Source organism: Abramis brama (genome assembly GCF_963993115.1).
Source record: "Abramis brama genome assembly, chromosome: 10".
In the NCBI taxonomy this organism is placed as follows: domain Eukaryota; kingdom Metazoa; phylum Chordata; class Actinopteri; order Cypriniformes; family Leuciscidae; genus Abramis; species Abramis brama.
Genome location: NC_139972.1, coordinates 18,756,573 through 18,772,730, shown reverse-complemented (window position 1 = coordinate 18,772,730; position 16,158 = coordinate 18,756,573). Strand labels below are relative to the sequence as shown.

Sequence of the window (16,158 nt, the reverse complement as noted above, 5' to 3'; positions counted from 1 at the left end):
AAGTTAAAGATTCATTAGTTTGAATATACATTGAACCAAACACTATAATAACATCTTAGGTGATAATTCAATATACTTTTTAGACAAAACATCCATGTTTCAGTCGTGACAACACATTTTTGGTAGTGACAGTAATGCTTTGGTAGCGACCACATCACATTACATAATTTTAACTCACATACTAAAACACTACTAAGACATACTAAGATATTAATGATTTGCATAAATGTACTACAATTTTTGTTTATTTCCCCCAAATAATGCGGTAGTGACTGTTTCGGTAGTGACAATTTAAGATACTTTTGAGCTTAGTTCAAAGATGATAATCAGCACATGGTTACCTAGCACGGTTCTGAACAGTTGTACACACATAAAAACTAACTAACTTTTATGGAATAACACCAAAAAAAGTTTGCTTAATTGCAGAAAAAAGGTGTTTGGTAGTGACGTTCCTTAAAGTTACACACAGATTTTCAGACTTTTGAACACATTTCCCTCAAGATGATGGTAACTATCTACAAGGAATGGGAGGCTATGAGAGAGAGGGACACAGGAATATTTCCTGATAAAAAAAAAAAAACTAGGGGTGTGGTTAAAATCAGTCTAATGGACTAAAACACACTGTTTCGGTAGTGACATGAAAATGCGGGTTCAAGATTCAAAAATAAAATATAAAATACATGTTTTTTTTTTTTTAACTTCACTTTTTAAAAGAAATCAAAAATATATTTTTAAAAACAACAAAGAAAAAACAAACAAAAACATTTAAATATCCTTTTCACAAGTTGAAATTTAGGGTTTAGGGTTTGGGACAGCCACCTCCCAATTGAAAGTACCCAATAAATTATGATTTTATATGTATTAAGCTTACTGATATTTTAAATATTATTGTGAGATTCAATAGATAATAGAAGGATCTTTGTAAACATCTAAAATCTGAATACTTAAATGTGTTTTTTGGTTGTGGGATAGCAGTTTGCACCAATTCTGTAGAATGACCACCTTATTCCTACGCCCCATGATGCTTTGCGCAAATTATGGGTGTAACTTCCGTTAAACTGTAAACAATCAGTGAAAGGCTCGCTCTATGAACGCAATACGTTAAAAAAGTGTCAAAATGAGATGACATTAATCTACTCACCCTTCAACCATCGAACATTAAAAGAAAATTTAAAAGTGTAAAAGCATCAACAAGGTACTTTCAATAGATCAAATAACCCCAAAAGCTTGAGTCTTTGGTTAAATATCACTGTAAGTAATATATATCTGTTTTATGTAACTTAAGCTATAAGCTATAGCTATAGCTGTGGTGCGCAAGCTGATAAGTGAAAACACAAAGTGTTTTGAGCACGCAGCGGCACAGACGCGCAAGCTTGTCGAGCGCATCCCTTTTTCACAGATATCAATGGAAAGTGTGTAGTTCAGTAGGATGTCAATTGCAAAGAAAGTAAAACGAGGCATGTATTATTAACGTTAACAGATGGTAAAGAGAGAGAGAGAGTTAAGGAGAGAGAGTGCACTTCTGTTGCATGCTCTTGATTGCTGATTGTTCACTCAGCACACGTCATTTGGATTAAAACTAAATCGTATATGTGAGTAAATCATGAACTGTTATGTGATTTATGTATAACGAGTGATTCCCTTACATTATAACAGGACGTTTGCAGGTCAGGATGTTTCATTAACGCAAACATCCAAAGCATGCCCCCTGAAAACCGCTCTCAGTGTTTGCTGCTGTTTGCTGAAGGACAGATAAATCACTCACTGCTCTTGACTGAATAACTTTTGTAACTTTATAAAGATCCATCTATATTTAATTTATACAATGATGAATATGCAGTGTTATTTCACATTTGATTACTGTATTCAAATTATGTACCTGAAAAATACTTTTAGACCTACCTGAAAACCCCCAAAACAGTTTATTTTATTACTGACTGCTTACTTGTCTTTAATAATGTTTTAAATTTATATTAATTAGGTTAGTAGTTTTGCTGTATCAAAATTGGAATAGAGAATTGTGATATTTGACTAGGATGTAAACATTTGAACCACTGACCCAATCCTCACCTCTGAGCCCTGCTGAGACTCTAAATATGTGCTATGCTATTAAATGAAAGATAAAATATGATAAAGCAATATAATGAACACTGAAAGTAACAGAAGCTCATACAATACATTTTAGCAGGCTTAATTAAGCATGAAAATAACTGAAGGAAATATATATTTGCTAAACAAATTAAGCCAACTAATATGATTCATGTTCTTTTGGTTTCTCTATCCAATATATTTAAAAATTACAAATGCAGTGAAAATACAGGTATCAGTATCGGGAAGTACCAAAAGTATCGGTATCAGATTTGTTCTGGAAAAAGTGGTATCGGTGCATCCCTAATTAAAACTAAATCCATAAAATGATCAGTTCTATAGGTTCTATATATGAAGCACCTCACAGAATTGTTTATATATATATATATATATATATATATATATAAGCTTTTCTTCTAAGATTGTGAAGAGGAAAGAAAGTCATACAGGTTTAGAACGACTTGAGTAAATTAATTGTCATTTTTGGTTGAACTATTCGTTTAAAGCAATTATCCAAATATGATATCACATTTGTTTTAGCAAATCAATCCAGCCCTATGACATCCCTTTCTCCATAAATATCAACTGATATAGCTGTATTTACATCCACTCTCGCTAATAGACAGGTGCTCGACACAGAGTATCATAACAGAGGTGCTGCTCGCCGTGCTTCACGGTAAATGGAAAGACTTTCCGGTGATTGCGGGATCACGCCTAATTCAGACGGTGCCATTATCCGAATTGAGCGATTGTTTCTTGATTATTCATGACCTTCTCCTCGACAAGGCCCTTCCCTGCAGCTGGTTTGCTGAATTAATGTTTCGAGGAGCACATGGTCTATCTCATAAGCCCTTATCAGCCAAATCTGGTAAAGATAGATTTGTAAGGAAGGAATTCATTTGTCCCTTGAGGCCTGTGCGCATCTCCCTGCAATCCATTTAATGATGGCCAAATGACGAGCATAATTGCTCATTAGTGTCTGCGGGCCTTCACACGGACGCCCTTACATGTGCATCAAAAGTGAGCAGGACACATACAAGCACACATTGAGGAAAGAACAAGCAAGCAAGCTGGCAAGAGAAAGAGGCTGTTTCCTGATGGGAAGAGTGGAGGGAGCTAATGCTGCAGAACAGCTGATTAGGTCTCTTTACCAGGTCAGCTGTACATCTCTCCCCTCGGCCCAGGGCTGGGAGCAGAGCTGAATTATAGGGGGTAAACAGTGTAGACGGCTTGGGCTGATGGGAGTAGATGGCCTTGGTCAGCTGCCCTGGTCCGGCCTGTCTTTCTTCATTTCCTCTCTATCAGCTACTGTGAGGAGATCTGACTATGCGGAGACCCCGGCAGGCTTACCACTGACCCTGCATAATTCTCTCTCTCTCACACACACAAACAAAAATGTACACAGCACATAAAAGGCCAGTCAGCAGTCTCAGTGGAAAGGACACTCCAAAATGAGGCTGTTTTATGCAGAGGGAGATCACAGCGCATGAATAAATGAAGAATGGCAGATGGCCACACACTCATACACACACACACATATCCATACACCAACAAATGTTTGTTTTATATTATGCTCTGTACTTTCTATTAACTTCTATTGTTTTTCAATTGAGCTAATTGCATTTTATCGCATAACGTTTTCACAAACCCTTTTTTAGATTCTAATGAAGACTTTATTTAGTCATTTTATTATGCCATTTTTATCACAGGCTGTTGGCAAGTAATTTAAAGTTTTACTATTCTTGTCAAGTTATTTGGCCCTTGCAAAGATATAAAAACCAAAGCCATTTCAATAAGAATCCATGCATGACTTAACAAAGGATTTCAAGTTGGTCAGGAGAATTCACCGCATGGACCTACACTTGGTTTAACCTACACTATATACAATGGAACTTTTTTGTATGCAAAATTTAGCTAATGAGACCGTACATTTTCGCTAAGGCTGGGGGGAATATGTATGTGTATTGAATACATTTTGTGAAGCCTGATTTCTGAAACTAACAACTGAAATTGAACTTTTTAGCAAATCAAAAACTCATCACAAACAAATGATTCTTATGAGCCCTTTCTTTTTTAGTGAATCAAAAACATTTACTGTAGCACAAACTGTGTGGTCTGAATCACAAACAAATTACTCTGAGGAAGTACTTCAAAAACAGAAAACTGTAGCACAAATCACACAATGATAGACTCATTTGAGCGAGTAGTTCAAAAAGACGAGTTACCAGTTAAATTCTGTCTAAAACACTGCCCTGTATAATTTACAGCATTAGCAGAGTGATTTTCTATCACATGCAAGCAAATTGAACATTTTACCTAAAATATACTGAAATGAATCAGAATCGAGAGCTCGCCAATCAAAATTAAACTGAATTGGGAATTCTGTAGCGACCTCATCCACATGTTTTACATGTACATAATATACATATGATTTATATTGGGTATCCCTGTATTAGCTCACTCTGAGATAACAAATACCTTGGTAAATACTACAAAAACAAGGTTTAATGTCAGTGGTAACCGACATATCAGACTGGTGACAAGATGCATGTGACTTTTCTTTCTGTCCCCTACCAGCAACTTGAAATGATTAAAAAACAAATTACACAGGCGAGTGGCATGGCAGCCCATTCATCAGTGTCATGTGAGGCTGGGCCTCATGGGGCTGCTGAGAGGTCTTCGAGAGCGGCTGGTAATGACAAAACCATGCTCCATAGAAGCTGCATACAGCTGCTAGGTGATGCTGACCAACTCTTTGTACAGTCTACTTATGCAAAAGCAACCAAAGATGGTCTTGTTCATTTCCTTCCTTTTTTCTCCTTCCTGTCACTCTCTTCTGTCTGGTCTCGGGTCCCACCTGAGCCCAGCTCACAGCCTGTTACCTTGTGTCCTCTGCTTTACCTCTGAACACCAATGTTTGCTCTCCGTGCGTACGACTTCAATAGCCTCTTTAACAATGGCTCCTGCTGTTTACAAACCGTGAAGAAACCTTCCCTTTCTGCACTTATCTTTAAAAAAAAAGAAAGAAAAAAGCCTTCTCTGTAATTCCTTCCTGCAGATTAATGCTCCAGAATGTAAACGGCGGAGCAAATAATTGAAAGGGAAACTGGTCTCGCGAATTACAGTTGGACTAGCAAAGACTTCAGTGTTTGAAAGTGCTATAAACAGTATCATTTGTCATTCAGCAGCAAAAACCTGCTCCAAAAAGATAGTGTTTGCATTTTATACGCTTAATTAAGCTACATCTCTTTTGTTCTTTTATTGTGGCTGTAACTTTTTTTTTTTTTTTAAAGTTAAAGCTGCAGTAAGCGACATCTTTTTTGGAAAGACACATACATATCCTTACTGCCTGTCAAATACCACTGAAATAGGTGATCTCTGCCAGTGGTGTACACTTGTGAGTGAGGTTATTTTGTTGAATAATGAAAGGCGAGGGGAATGTTTAGGAAACCAGTAATTATCGCTTACAGCAGGTTTAACATGACAGGTAGTGGCATACTTTGTTAAATTAACACTTTTAGGGGAAGTATATACATGACACGCTCTAAAGTTTAATAAAAGCTAGATGGAGCGGATGTGTTTATAACTCTTTTTAATGGGATATTAAATACTGTATATCCCCATATACACCCATACTGTCATTATTTACTCACCTTCATGTTGTTACAAAACTGTATAACTCTCTTTCTCCTGCAGAACACACAAAAAAAGTTATTTTGAAGATTGTTTCAACTATTTTTGTCCATACAATAAAAAGTCAATGGGGTCCAAAACAACACAGGTCCCCATTGGTCCCCTCATTGTATAGACAAAAAAAAAACAATCTTTGGGGGGCTGTGAAAGTGATGGTTAGTAAATGATGACAGAATTGTCATTTTTGGTTGAACAATCTCTTTAACTTGATAGGTTGTCTCAAAAACACGGCACTCATGGTGTAAGTGACCATTTAGAATGCTGTATTTACGTTCCTAATGTGGTACAAAGAGTGCAAAAGCAAATAAGTATGGATTGGGTTATGAAACACTGAAGATGTTTGTGTAAATTATTTTGCAATTTGATACTTGTATTTTGAATGTCTTCGATGTACCTTGTGTGTGTGTATATAAATTGTAATCGGAAATTCGTGAACACTTGTGCTGAAATTGTCTTTTCTCGAACAACGTAGTGATCAGGTGGCATAGTGAGCTTAAGATGACGGGCGGACATAAATGTTGGACGCTGATCGTTGAGCCTACGTTGTTTTAATGTGGATTTTATACTTTGCATCATTTGAAATGAACTTGACGCACATCTGATGTTGATGAAAGGATTAGCATAATTAGATTTGCACTCCTTGGGGAGCATAGCGAGGCATGTTAATTGTAATTAAAGAAATGAATTTATGAATGAATGTTTGTTGCGCAATGTAATGTTTGTGATGTTTCTGTAATTCATCATGTTATGAGTCTACGTTTGAATTGTGGATCTTGTTGTTTTATGAGTTAATATAGTTTTCACGGTGCTGTGATATGATGTCGGTGTACGGAAAAAAGATGCAGTTTGAATACATCCCGTTGTCGTGCATGCTGAATTAAAGGATGCTTCACGCATCCGTTGAGGCTTTCGGAATCCAAGGGGGTTTGCTACACATGGTACAAACAGCGAGATGCATCACAACTGTCAAAAACATATTTACCTCGAAATTTTTTAAATTGAAACGTGACACAAAAATGTCTCCTGTGCTATTGACCCCTGACTTCTCATTTCAGTAGAATATGTAAAATATTTACTGTATACTTTAAGTACAGGCTTGTAAATTCAGAGCAGACAAAATACTATATTAGTCTATATAATCATATTCTTCTTAATTCCTGTTAAGGCAGAAAAAAAAACAAGAACAAAAATTCTTTCTTTGTAATTCTTGTGGTTAATATGCAATTAATCTAAATCCCAGGTTCCTAACGTCTTCTCCATAAGGAAGTCTATAATTACTCCTGTGAGCTGAGTCTGAGGGACCCTCATCAAATTTTAATTTTTTGATCACATGCTCTACTCTTTTTGTGCAACACATGTGATGAGGGCACATAATCTGTTCCATGTGTTTCAACAGATGTGTCAAGAATGCATCAATGCATTCGTGAAAAACAATGTTTACTGAGAACTTACACAGGGAAATCAGATATGTCAACATGAACTTTCTGATCTCCAGAGATTGTTCAATAAAACCAGATCTCTCTGGCACACTGGTCTCGTTGGCACACCTCTTTCATTTAAACGCAGCACAAAGGCCGAATCCCTGGGTGACAGTCAAACACAGATGAAAACGTTCTTCACTCGGCAAAGCGGAGTTATTGCCTGCACAAATCACAAAGCAACAATCCCTTTACTGCTCACCAGTACAGCAGTTACCAATAGAGAGAATACATCTAGTAATTAGAGCAAAATGGCTATGCTCTTTTCCTTTCATTATTGCAATTAACCTACTGAACCCGATCTCTAACGGAGGTGGGGAAGGATGTTGTATCAAATTACAGGGATGTTTCATATCAGCGGTAGCTCTTGCTCTTCCTGTGTGATAATGAGGACAAGATTGAAATTGGCATGTAATGTCTGAAAAGTGAAGTTTCTGAAAAGAGCAAGCCAAAAACTGCACTGGATAAAGCTTGAGATGGAGGTAACGGACCACTTGAAAGAAAGTGGTAGAAATCTCTAGAACACGCGGTAGATTTTACATCTTTATTATTACTGTTTTAGCAGAGGAGGGGGGGGGGGGGGGGATCTACCGTGTGTTTTAGAGATTTCTGTAACTGAACAGAATTAAATGAGAATCACTGCTCTACAATATGCATTAGATTTTTTTTTTGCATTAATGAGGCTAAAATGCATGGAAAAATAAATGTCACGTCCAGTCCAGTCCAGTCAAGATCTCCAATTGGCCTCACCCTCATGTCCTTTCAAACCCATATGACTTCAGTTTTTTTCTAAGGAACAAAAACGATTTTGAAGAACGTTGGAAACCAAACAACATTTGAGCCCATGAATTTTAATTGTATTAAAATAACACTTTGTATTAAAACAATTTAAGAAGAATCTAAGTCATATGAGTTTGGAACAAGAGCAAGTAAATTACAGAATTTAATAACTGCACTAAAGAAGTGCACTTTAGGAAAAGGTTTGTATGTATGCTGTCACAACTAATGATTCATTCCTCAAATTGATTCACAAGCAGCAGGTGAGCGTGATTCACAGCTTGTTTGGACGCTGTGAAGTCCTAATTTACATTCACTGCGAGAGACACACTGCAGTTGCTGTAATGTACAGAAACAATATATCTGAGCCAAGATCCCATGGGGACTTGAATTATTGCCATGACAGATGGATTCAGGTGAGATGACAGAGATGTAAATCCATGTGTGGGTGTGATGTTTTGGCCTCTGCTCATGGCTCGATCAGAAATTGCCTTTGAAAAATGCCCCGCCCCCAGCACAGTCACAAATTGCACTCGCTTATCAGCAAACCGATTCCATCTCTTAAAGTGCCCAAGGACTCCTCTACATCTAAAGAGGCCATCTATCCATCCATCTATCCGGTCCTTTCCCGTAAATGTTTAAAAATGGAGGAAAGTCAATTTGGCAGCCATCTTGGTAAGGGCTCCAGGGAGCTACTTTTTAGATAATGGTAAAGAAAGCACATTTATGTTGAATCAGCAGTAAAATTTGACAACAATATCACATATTTCACTTCTTTCAAATCAAAATTGACAATTCTTATTTTATGAATTAATTCTCAATTCTTATATTTTTTATTTATGTGATGTGCCATCGAATGAATGTGCCATTGTAATCTTTAATCAAAATAGCTTCTCCCTCTTGCAGTGACATCTCTTCTCTTCTCTGACGTGTTTACTGGCGTGAGGGTGGGACAACCTGTCACTCACATGAGATCACAGCATTAGCAAACCACAACCATCTAATCAACCCCCTAACCCTAACCCTAACCCTAACCCAAAATCAAGTACCGCTCTATTTTTTCTTGTTTGAGAATCCGTTTCACTTGGATACACGTCACAATAGGGAAGAAAAGACTATCACAACTTCAGTTTAATGCAGACTTTAACTCAAATCATGCTGGGGGGTTTTTTCAGCCTGGTCTAGTTAATGTGCTTGCTCTGGTTAACAAAATATATCGGTTATTTTAACTGAAAGGCGAGACTTCCATTCTTGTTGCAGCCATATTGAGTGATATGATTTCACCCATTTTTCTATGAGTGCTCCATCTCTGGTTTGGTACCTGTTGAACATGCACCTTGCTGGTGTAAAAGACACTTTTCATCATGGCAGCTATAACCAAAGTAGCTCATCTCACCATACAAAGGGTTACAACAATTCCACCATGTACCTGCATCACTAAGTGCTTCATTACTCCCCAGAGCGTGACCAGAGCAGAAGCTAAAAAGCTCTCTCTGAGTCATTTACTGATTACTGCGTTTGTGATGGATGTAGTGTGCTTTTGACAGGCCTTTTTCACACCGTGATAAAGGCGTAATGAAACACTAGCACACGGACGGGAGGACGGTGCGGAGTTGGTGTGTTGGACGCATGAACGGTGGCGGCAGGAGAGACTAAATAAGTGAAGGAAAGCAGTGTGGGGAAATGAAGTGGCTTCTTTAAATTAGGTTGGAGTGTGTTGAAGTATGTCGGTTTGTTCCACACTGAGTGGCTGCTCTTAAAGCGCTCTGAACTAAAAGCCATTTTGGATGAAAAACTTTTGAAAAATCCATCCTGGTTTGTTATTTCTAGCACACATCAGAGTGAAGCAGAAAGATTGAAACGGAAACATCAAAGATACTGTTTATAGCATACTTGAATCACCTGGAGAAAAAAAAAATCATTGCAAGTGCAGCACAACCTTACGTTCAATTTCAGTGTGGTTTTAACATGGTGGCTTTGTCATTAGCCATTTCCTCTCAGATTTAAATAATCCTGAAGTTTGGGGTACACTAATTATTGTTTGTGCAATTTTATGCAATAAAAAGCAATTGTGTTGAACAAAAATACAATATTGTAAACACTTCCAAAGGATGAGGACTGTTCAAGTCGTTCTGCGATGGAGGATCGGGTTGAATAACTAGTTCTTCCAGTGTTTCATCATCAACTCCCGCTCTGCTTGATATGGTAAAATCGACGCCATTATTACTGTCTTTACAGTGTGTACAATCTCTGAGCTTTAGGAAGCCTCCGGTGCTAAAATTCAGTTTCGTTTCCGACATGCGCTGTAAGCGGTAGACCAATCACAACAGACTGGGCCATCTGGCCAATCAGAGCAGAGTAGCTCTCGGAAAGGAGGGATTTAGAGAGACGGATTCATCCGACGAGTCGTTTGAGAATCATTGAAAAATGTGGTGATGTGCAATTAATTTTATGAGAAAAGTTTTTACAAACCTTTTAAACAGCACTCTGTTTTCAACATTGATAATTCACTGTGGTAGAGATGCATTTATTATTATATTTCTTAGCAGATTTTTGAAGCCAGCGCTTTGGAGCATCATTATCAAACTCGTGTTTAATCCACACACAACTTCCCATATTCTGCCAAAAACATCATTCTGTCTTTGATGGGTTTTCTGAGACAGCAATGGCTTTTTAAGTAGTGCATTTGCGTACAATTTGCTTATTTCCTGACCAATAATTTGCAGTTAAGACAATTAAAACCTTAATTTTTAGCCATTTTTTTGCCCCAGGAGTATAATATAAATATACTATTGTATGATAGTATTTTAATGTGGGAGGAAACATTAAACAGCTTCTTTACTTTACAGGCATTTGCTTGAAGAACTTCTGCATTAGAGTGTATAACCCATAAATTCTCTCACCAAGGAAGTCAGGATGTAGGTGTAGTAAACTGACAGCATCCCCAACTCTGAGGCCTGGAGAAGAGAGAAGAGAGAGGTAACATTAAACATTTTTGACAATGCTAGGCTAATTTAAACAGTTACTGTACATAGTCTGAATCTGTGCACGTCATCGCCGCCATTGAGAAGAAAAAGGCAAGGTTCTCTGCTTTGTAAAACCTGTTCAGAGTTGGATGAAAGCTAACAAAAGACAGACAACATTCCCGCTCTGACTGTCATTGCCATTCTATTTATCAATTCTCCACTGTCTCCAAGGAAACCAAGCAGCAAATACAATATGTCAATCAGATGTCAGGGGTGAAAACACTTTCAACAATTATTTCTATGGAAGTGGAGAGAAAACTGAGTAAAAGGGACAGTTTGGAGTACAAGAAATGCAAAATAGGGAAAGAGATTGAACAGCATTGTTGTATTTCATCTAGTTAAATAATAAATTAAAAACATATTGATCAAAAATAACCTGCAGTGAAAAATTTCACATTTCCTAGAGCAAAAAGAACACTAAAACACTAACTTGGTAATTATTATAGGTTTCACAAATAATTTCTCCAAAACTGCTCTTGCAGATCTTTTCATTAACCTTGCGCAGTCATAATCAATAAGATTGCACGATGGATCGGCGACAGGAGGGTTTCACACTGCATGACTTTACAAAAGAAAGAATCAGCGACAACTTCTGTCTGGTCCGCAAACTTTCACAACCAAACACATGCGAGAAGTGAAAAGGAAATAACGCAAGATCACGCGTGCGTGAGACTGAAATTGTTATTAAAAATGATAGCCTGCAAGAAGATGTGTGATCCAAATTGTCTGTGCGCTGATTTGCAGTGAAAAGGAGAAGAAGAAAAAAAACTGATTATGCAGGAGGAAATGGTTGGGAAGATGAGGTGAGCAAGGACAGTGTGTTCTGCAAAGAGAGTTGGGGGTAAATAAATGATTTTGCAATGACATTGTGCTGCTGTTGCTTCTGGTCAAGCAAATGTTTGTGCTTTGTTTCTGTTTGATATAATTGTAAATATATCTATTGAAATACTGATATTCTGGTCTATAACTCCTCCCCGAATATCCCGTTGTCCTGTTTCTTGCCCTCTCTCATTGGCTATAGGTCATCACCGATGTAGTTTTCAGTCAGCGGGCGTCGGGCGTCGGCGACTGATCTGCAATCCTCTCGATTGCGTCTTTGATAATTCACACCTCGTGATTGTCACTCACGTGAACGAGCACCGATTTGCCTATGATTTTGGGCATTTGTCGGCGATCTCACAAAACCTGTCGGCAAGCGAAAATCGGCCCTAAAATCGTTCAGTGGAGTGGGAACTCGCCATTACAGAACATACAGAGATTTCTTTTTAGTTATTGGGCACTTCAGAATAGGAATGAGTCACAATGGCTGAGTAGTCCACTAGTCACTTAAAAACAGCCAATTAACAGATACATACTGTATATTACTATTATTACACTGGATGGATGACTTTGACTGGTCATGCAGATTTTTTTTGACATTGTAGTGAAAGTTAATTATAAAATAATTATACACTACCGTTCAAAAGTTTGGTGTTAGTATTTTTTTGAAAGTAAGAAAGAAAGAATACATTTCTTTGGCAAGGATCAATTAAATTGATCTAAAGGGACAGTAAAGACATTTATAGGGCCCTATTTTAACGATCTGAAACGCAAGTATCAAGTGCGAAACGCAAGTAACTTTGTGGGAGGGTCTTGAGCGCTGTTGCTATTATACCGGCGGGATAAATGACTCTTGCGACCGACGCAAATCTAAAATGGGTTGGTCTGAAGTAGCTGGATTTGCCAGGTGCACGCCAGGAGCGGTTCACAGCTGAAGAGACCGACGTTCTCGTCAGGGCTGTAAAACACAGAGAAGTGACATTGTATGGGGATGGAGAAACCCACCCAAATTAGCTTCGGTTAAACAGGCGTATAAAAATTTGGGTAAATGTGTAAGCTAAATTTATGTCTATTTTTTCACATCTTCATGGACACAACAATGATTTCCCTCGTGTGTTAATATTTTTCCTTGTAATAATGTATGGTTTTCTAAAAATGAGAACTGCTGCGTCTGTGTGTAGATGAGATAAGCAAAGTGCATGTGCGTTGTGCACACACTACATTGATTATGGCCAAGCATGCGCCCTTAAAATAGCATATGAATAACATGCGCAACGCGCCACTAACTTTAGACTAGGTTTTTCCTGGTCAGTGGCGGAATTGTTTTCTAAACCTGCAAAATAGCACCAGGGAACGTTAGCACCGGAACACGCCTCCTCTTTGTGCTGAACTGCCCCCGGGAGCGCAAGTTAATTTCCTAATTTACCGACGTGCGTCTGTGGCGGGAAAAGTCTGCTGTGCGCGGGTGCAAAATAGGAATGATACATGCATCGGTGTACAAAGTCAATTGCGCTGGGTGCGAGATAGGGCCCATAATGTTACAAAAGATTTCTATTCCAAATCATTTAAACTTTATATTGATCAAAGAATCCTGAAAAACACAAATGTCCATTCACAACTGTTTTCAACACTGGAAATAATAAGAAATACTTGAGCAGGAAATCAGCATATTATGGTTGATTTGTTAGGGATCATGTGACACTGAAGACTGCAAGAATGATGCTAAAAATTCAGCTTTGCGACCACAAGAATAATTTAAATTTTAAAATATATTTAAATAGAAAACAGTTATTTTAAATGTAACAATATTTCACAATATAACTGTTTTTACTGTATGATTGATCACATAAATGCAGGTGAACATAAGAGACTTTCAAAAACATTTAAACAGTATTACTGACCCCAAACTTTTGAACAGTAGTGTAACATGGCGTCCTTAAGGCTGATTAATTGACTAGACATTCAGGCAACTCAATGAACAGATTTTCTAGCCTTTGAAAATAAGCAGTTTTTCTCATCCCTACTTCGAAATGTGCCCTCTACACTTTTTGTTTGAACATTATTGATTGTACAGCCCCAAAGTTGTGTTCTTTCCGACCTGTGTGACGTACAACTTATGTGGCAGAGCATAATTTGTAGGGACCTCAGATCTGCTGATGGTGGCAGAAGTACCAGTTTTTAACTTCCCAAACTCCCAGCTTTGTTCCTACATTTCAGAGCATAAGTCATGCTAACACAGCACCCCTGGGCACCTGTTCTCTTGTGATTGTAATATGGTTTGAAACAGCATCTGTATTAAGGCACTTACACTCTGTCTGGTAGATATACACCCATGTATCGTCATGACTGTCTGTCTAGCTTTCCATAATGCCCATCCGCATTTCATTTGACCAGTGTTGTGTTGAAAAGATAGAGAAGGAGAAAATGGAGGAAAGAGTTTTTCCAGGTTATGATAATTTTGTCCTTGCGTTAAGTATTTTATAATGAAAGATTTTTCCCTGAAATTGCCCATGTAATTGAATCATGTAACTCAAGCTGGTGTGTGAGCCGTGCTGTGAACATTGGCAAACAGCTCTAGCATGCTTGCCCTACACTCGCTCCTCACAAGCTGTACGAGTGCCAAACTTTCACTGCTCTGCCGCATGCTTGCTCCAAATAGATCCAAAGAGAGAGAGGAACAGAGAGACATGAAGAAGAAATGTGAGTGGATGAAACAAGAGACAGTAAGATATACAGAAAGAGAGAGGGAGAAATGGGTTGAAAGAGGCACTGTATGGGAATCACAGTAAGGGTGACAAACAGACAAAGAAACCACTGAGAACCGCACAAACCACCGGTGTAACAGTGGTGGCGTTTGTCCCTGTGTCTCCATAGCAACAGGAAATACCAAGGAAAGACCTGTGATGGTCATGAGACACTTTGATTAAAGAGCAATGGAGTGAATAGAGAGGAATAACGGGGGATAACAATTGGCTATAATGTCTAAAATGTGAGAGCACAGAAGAGTCAAGATAACATGAGATGAGACAAGATGAGAATAAGTGAGTCAAGTAGGAAGGGAAGGGAAGGGAAGGGAAGGGAAGGGAAGGGAAGGAAGGAAGGGAAGGGAAGGAAGGGAAGGGAAGGGAAGGGAAGGGAAGGGAAGGGAAGGGAAGGGAAGGGAAGGGAAGGGAAGGGAAGGGAAGGGAAGGGAAGGGAAGGGAAGGGAAGGGAAGGGGAAGGGAAGGGAAGGGAAGGGAAGGGAAGGGAAGGGAAGGGATGGGCTGGTGGTTATTATGATAAGTTATGATGACATTCACAACACATGCAATTTAAATTCAAATTAAGTTGCGGTCAAAAAACAATTCTGCAAAATCAAGGAAATTCCTTTGTCTACAATCAATAGTGTAGCGATGTATGAAGCACAACACACACAGAAGACACTTTCAAACCAAGCAGCTTTCTTTTAGTCAAAGCGGCAAGTTCACGTTTCCAGCTTGAACCCGTTGCAAAATCTGCATGGGGAATTCTTTCGCCCTCATGCAAAAAAAATTCCAATCACGCGAATCCCTGAAATGACAACATTTTGCCAGAGAAAATTTGTTGAACAACTGTAATTGTGACTGTACATTAGATTGATTGATTGATTGATTGATTGATAGCACTTTATTGTCCGTGTACACGGAAATTTGTCTTGCAATACAAGCTCCAACAATTACAACACAACAACCTATAAAAAGCTAAAAACATAGAAGCATCAGTAACATTTCGGGTCTAGGAGCACTGTTGTGTAAAAAAGTTGAACTTCTTTTAACTGGAGAGCCGCATTTTTAGAACATTGTGTCATCCGCAAAAACACTGCAAAAAACATGTTTATCTAGTGCATGCTTACATTTAAAAATGCTAAGTCTCTCTTTCTGTCCATTTTATCTCCATCGATCACCTTCACTCTCTTTTCCTCGGTTCCTGCAATCAGCCTATCCTGCTGAGCCATTAATTTCTATTTCCTGAAAATAATGATTCACGTCTCACACATGTGCTGCAGAGGTTTGTGTGTATGTTCAATCAGTCATCTATATCAAATTATTCAATCATGAGGTGGCATCCATGTATGTGTATGTTCATTTGCTTTTAACGTAAAATTGTATTTACTACAGCTCATATGCGTCCATCTTACAACCGAGGAGCAACATTTAACTCTTACACTTAAAAGACAAAAGGGTCATGAGAATAAGGCTACACTGTGAAACTAGAGGAACACTTATGTAGTTTAATGGCATCATTAAATTCTTCCATCT

At 38.2% G+C, this 16,158-nt stretch overlaps 1 protein-coding gene across 2 annotated transcripts in view; it reads right to left on the bottom strand.

Moving 5' to 3' along the window:
• Window positions 1-16,158, bottom strand: part of grik4 (glutamate receptor, ionotropic, kainate 4) — a 397,525-nt gene that overhangs the window by 97,420 nt on the left and 283,947 nt on the right. For both annotated transcript variants that reach the window (XM_084125539.1, XM_084125538.1), the window contains exon 8: window positions 10,940-10,993. In XM_084125539.1, the coding sequence (XP_083981665.1) occupies window positions 10,940-10,993 (54 nt within the window). The remainder of the gene's footprint in view (window positions 1-10,939; window positions 10,994-16,158) is intronic.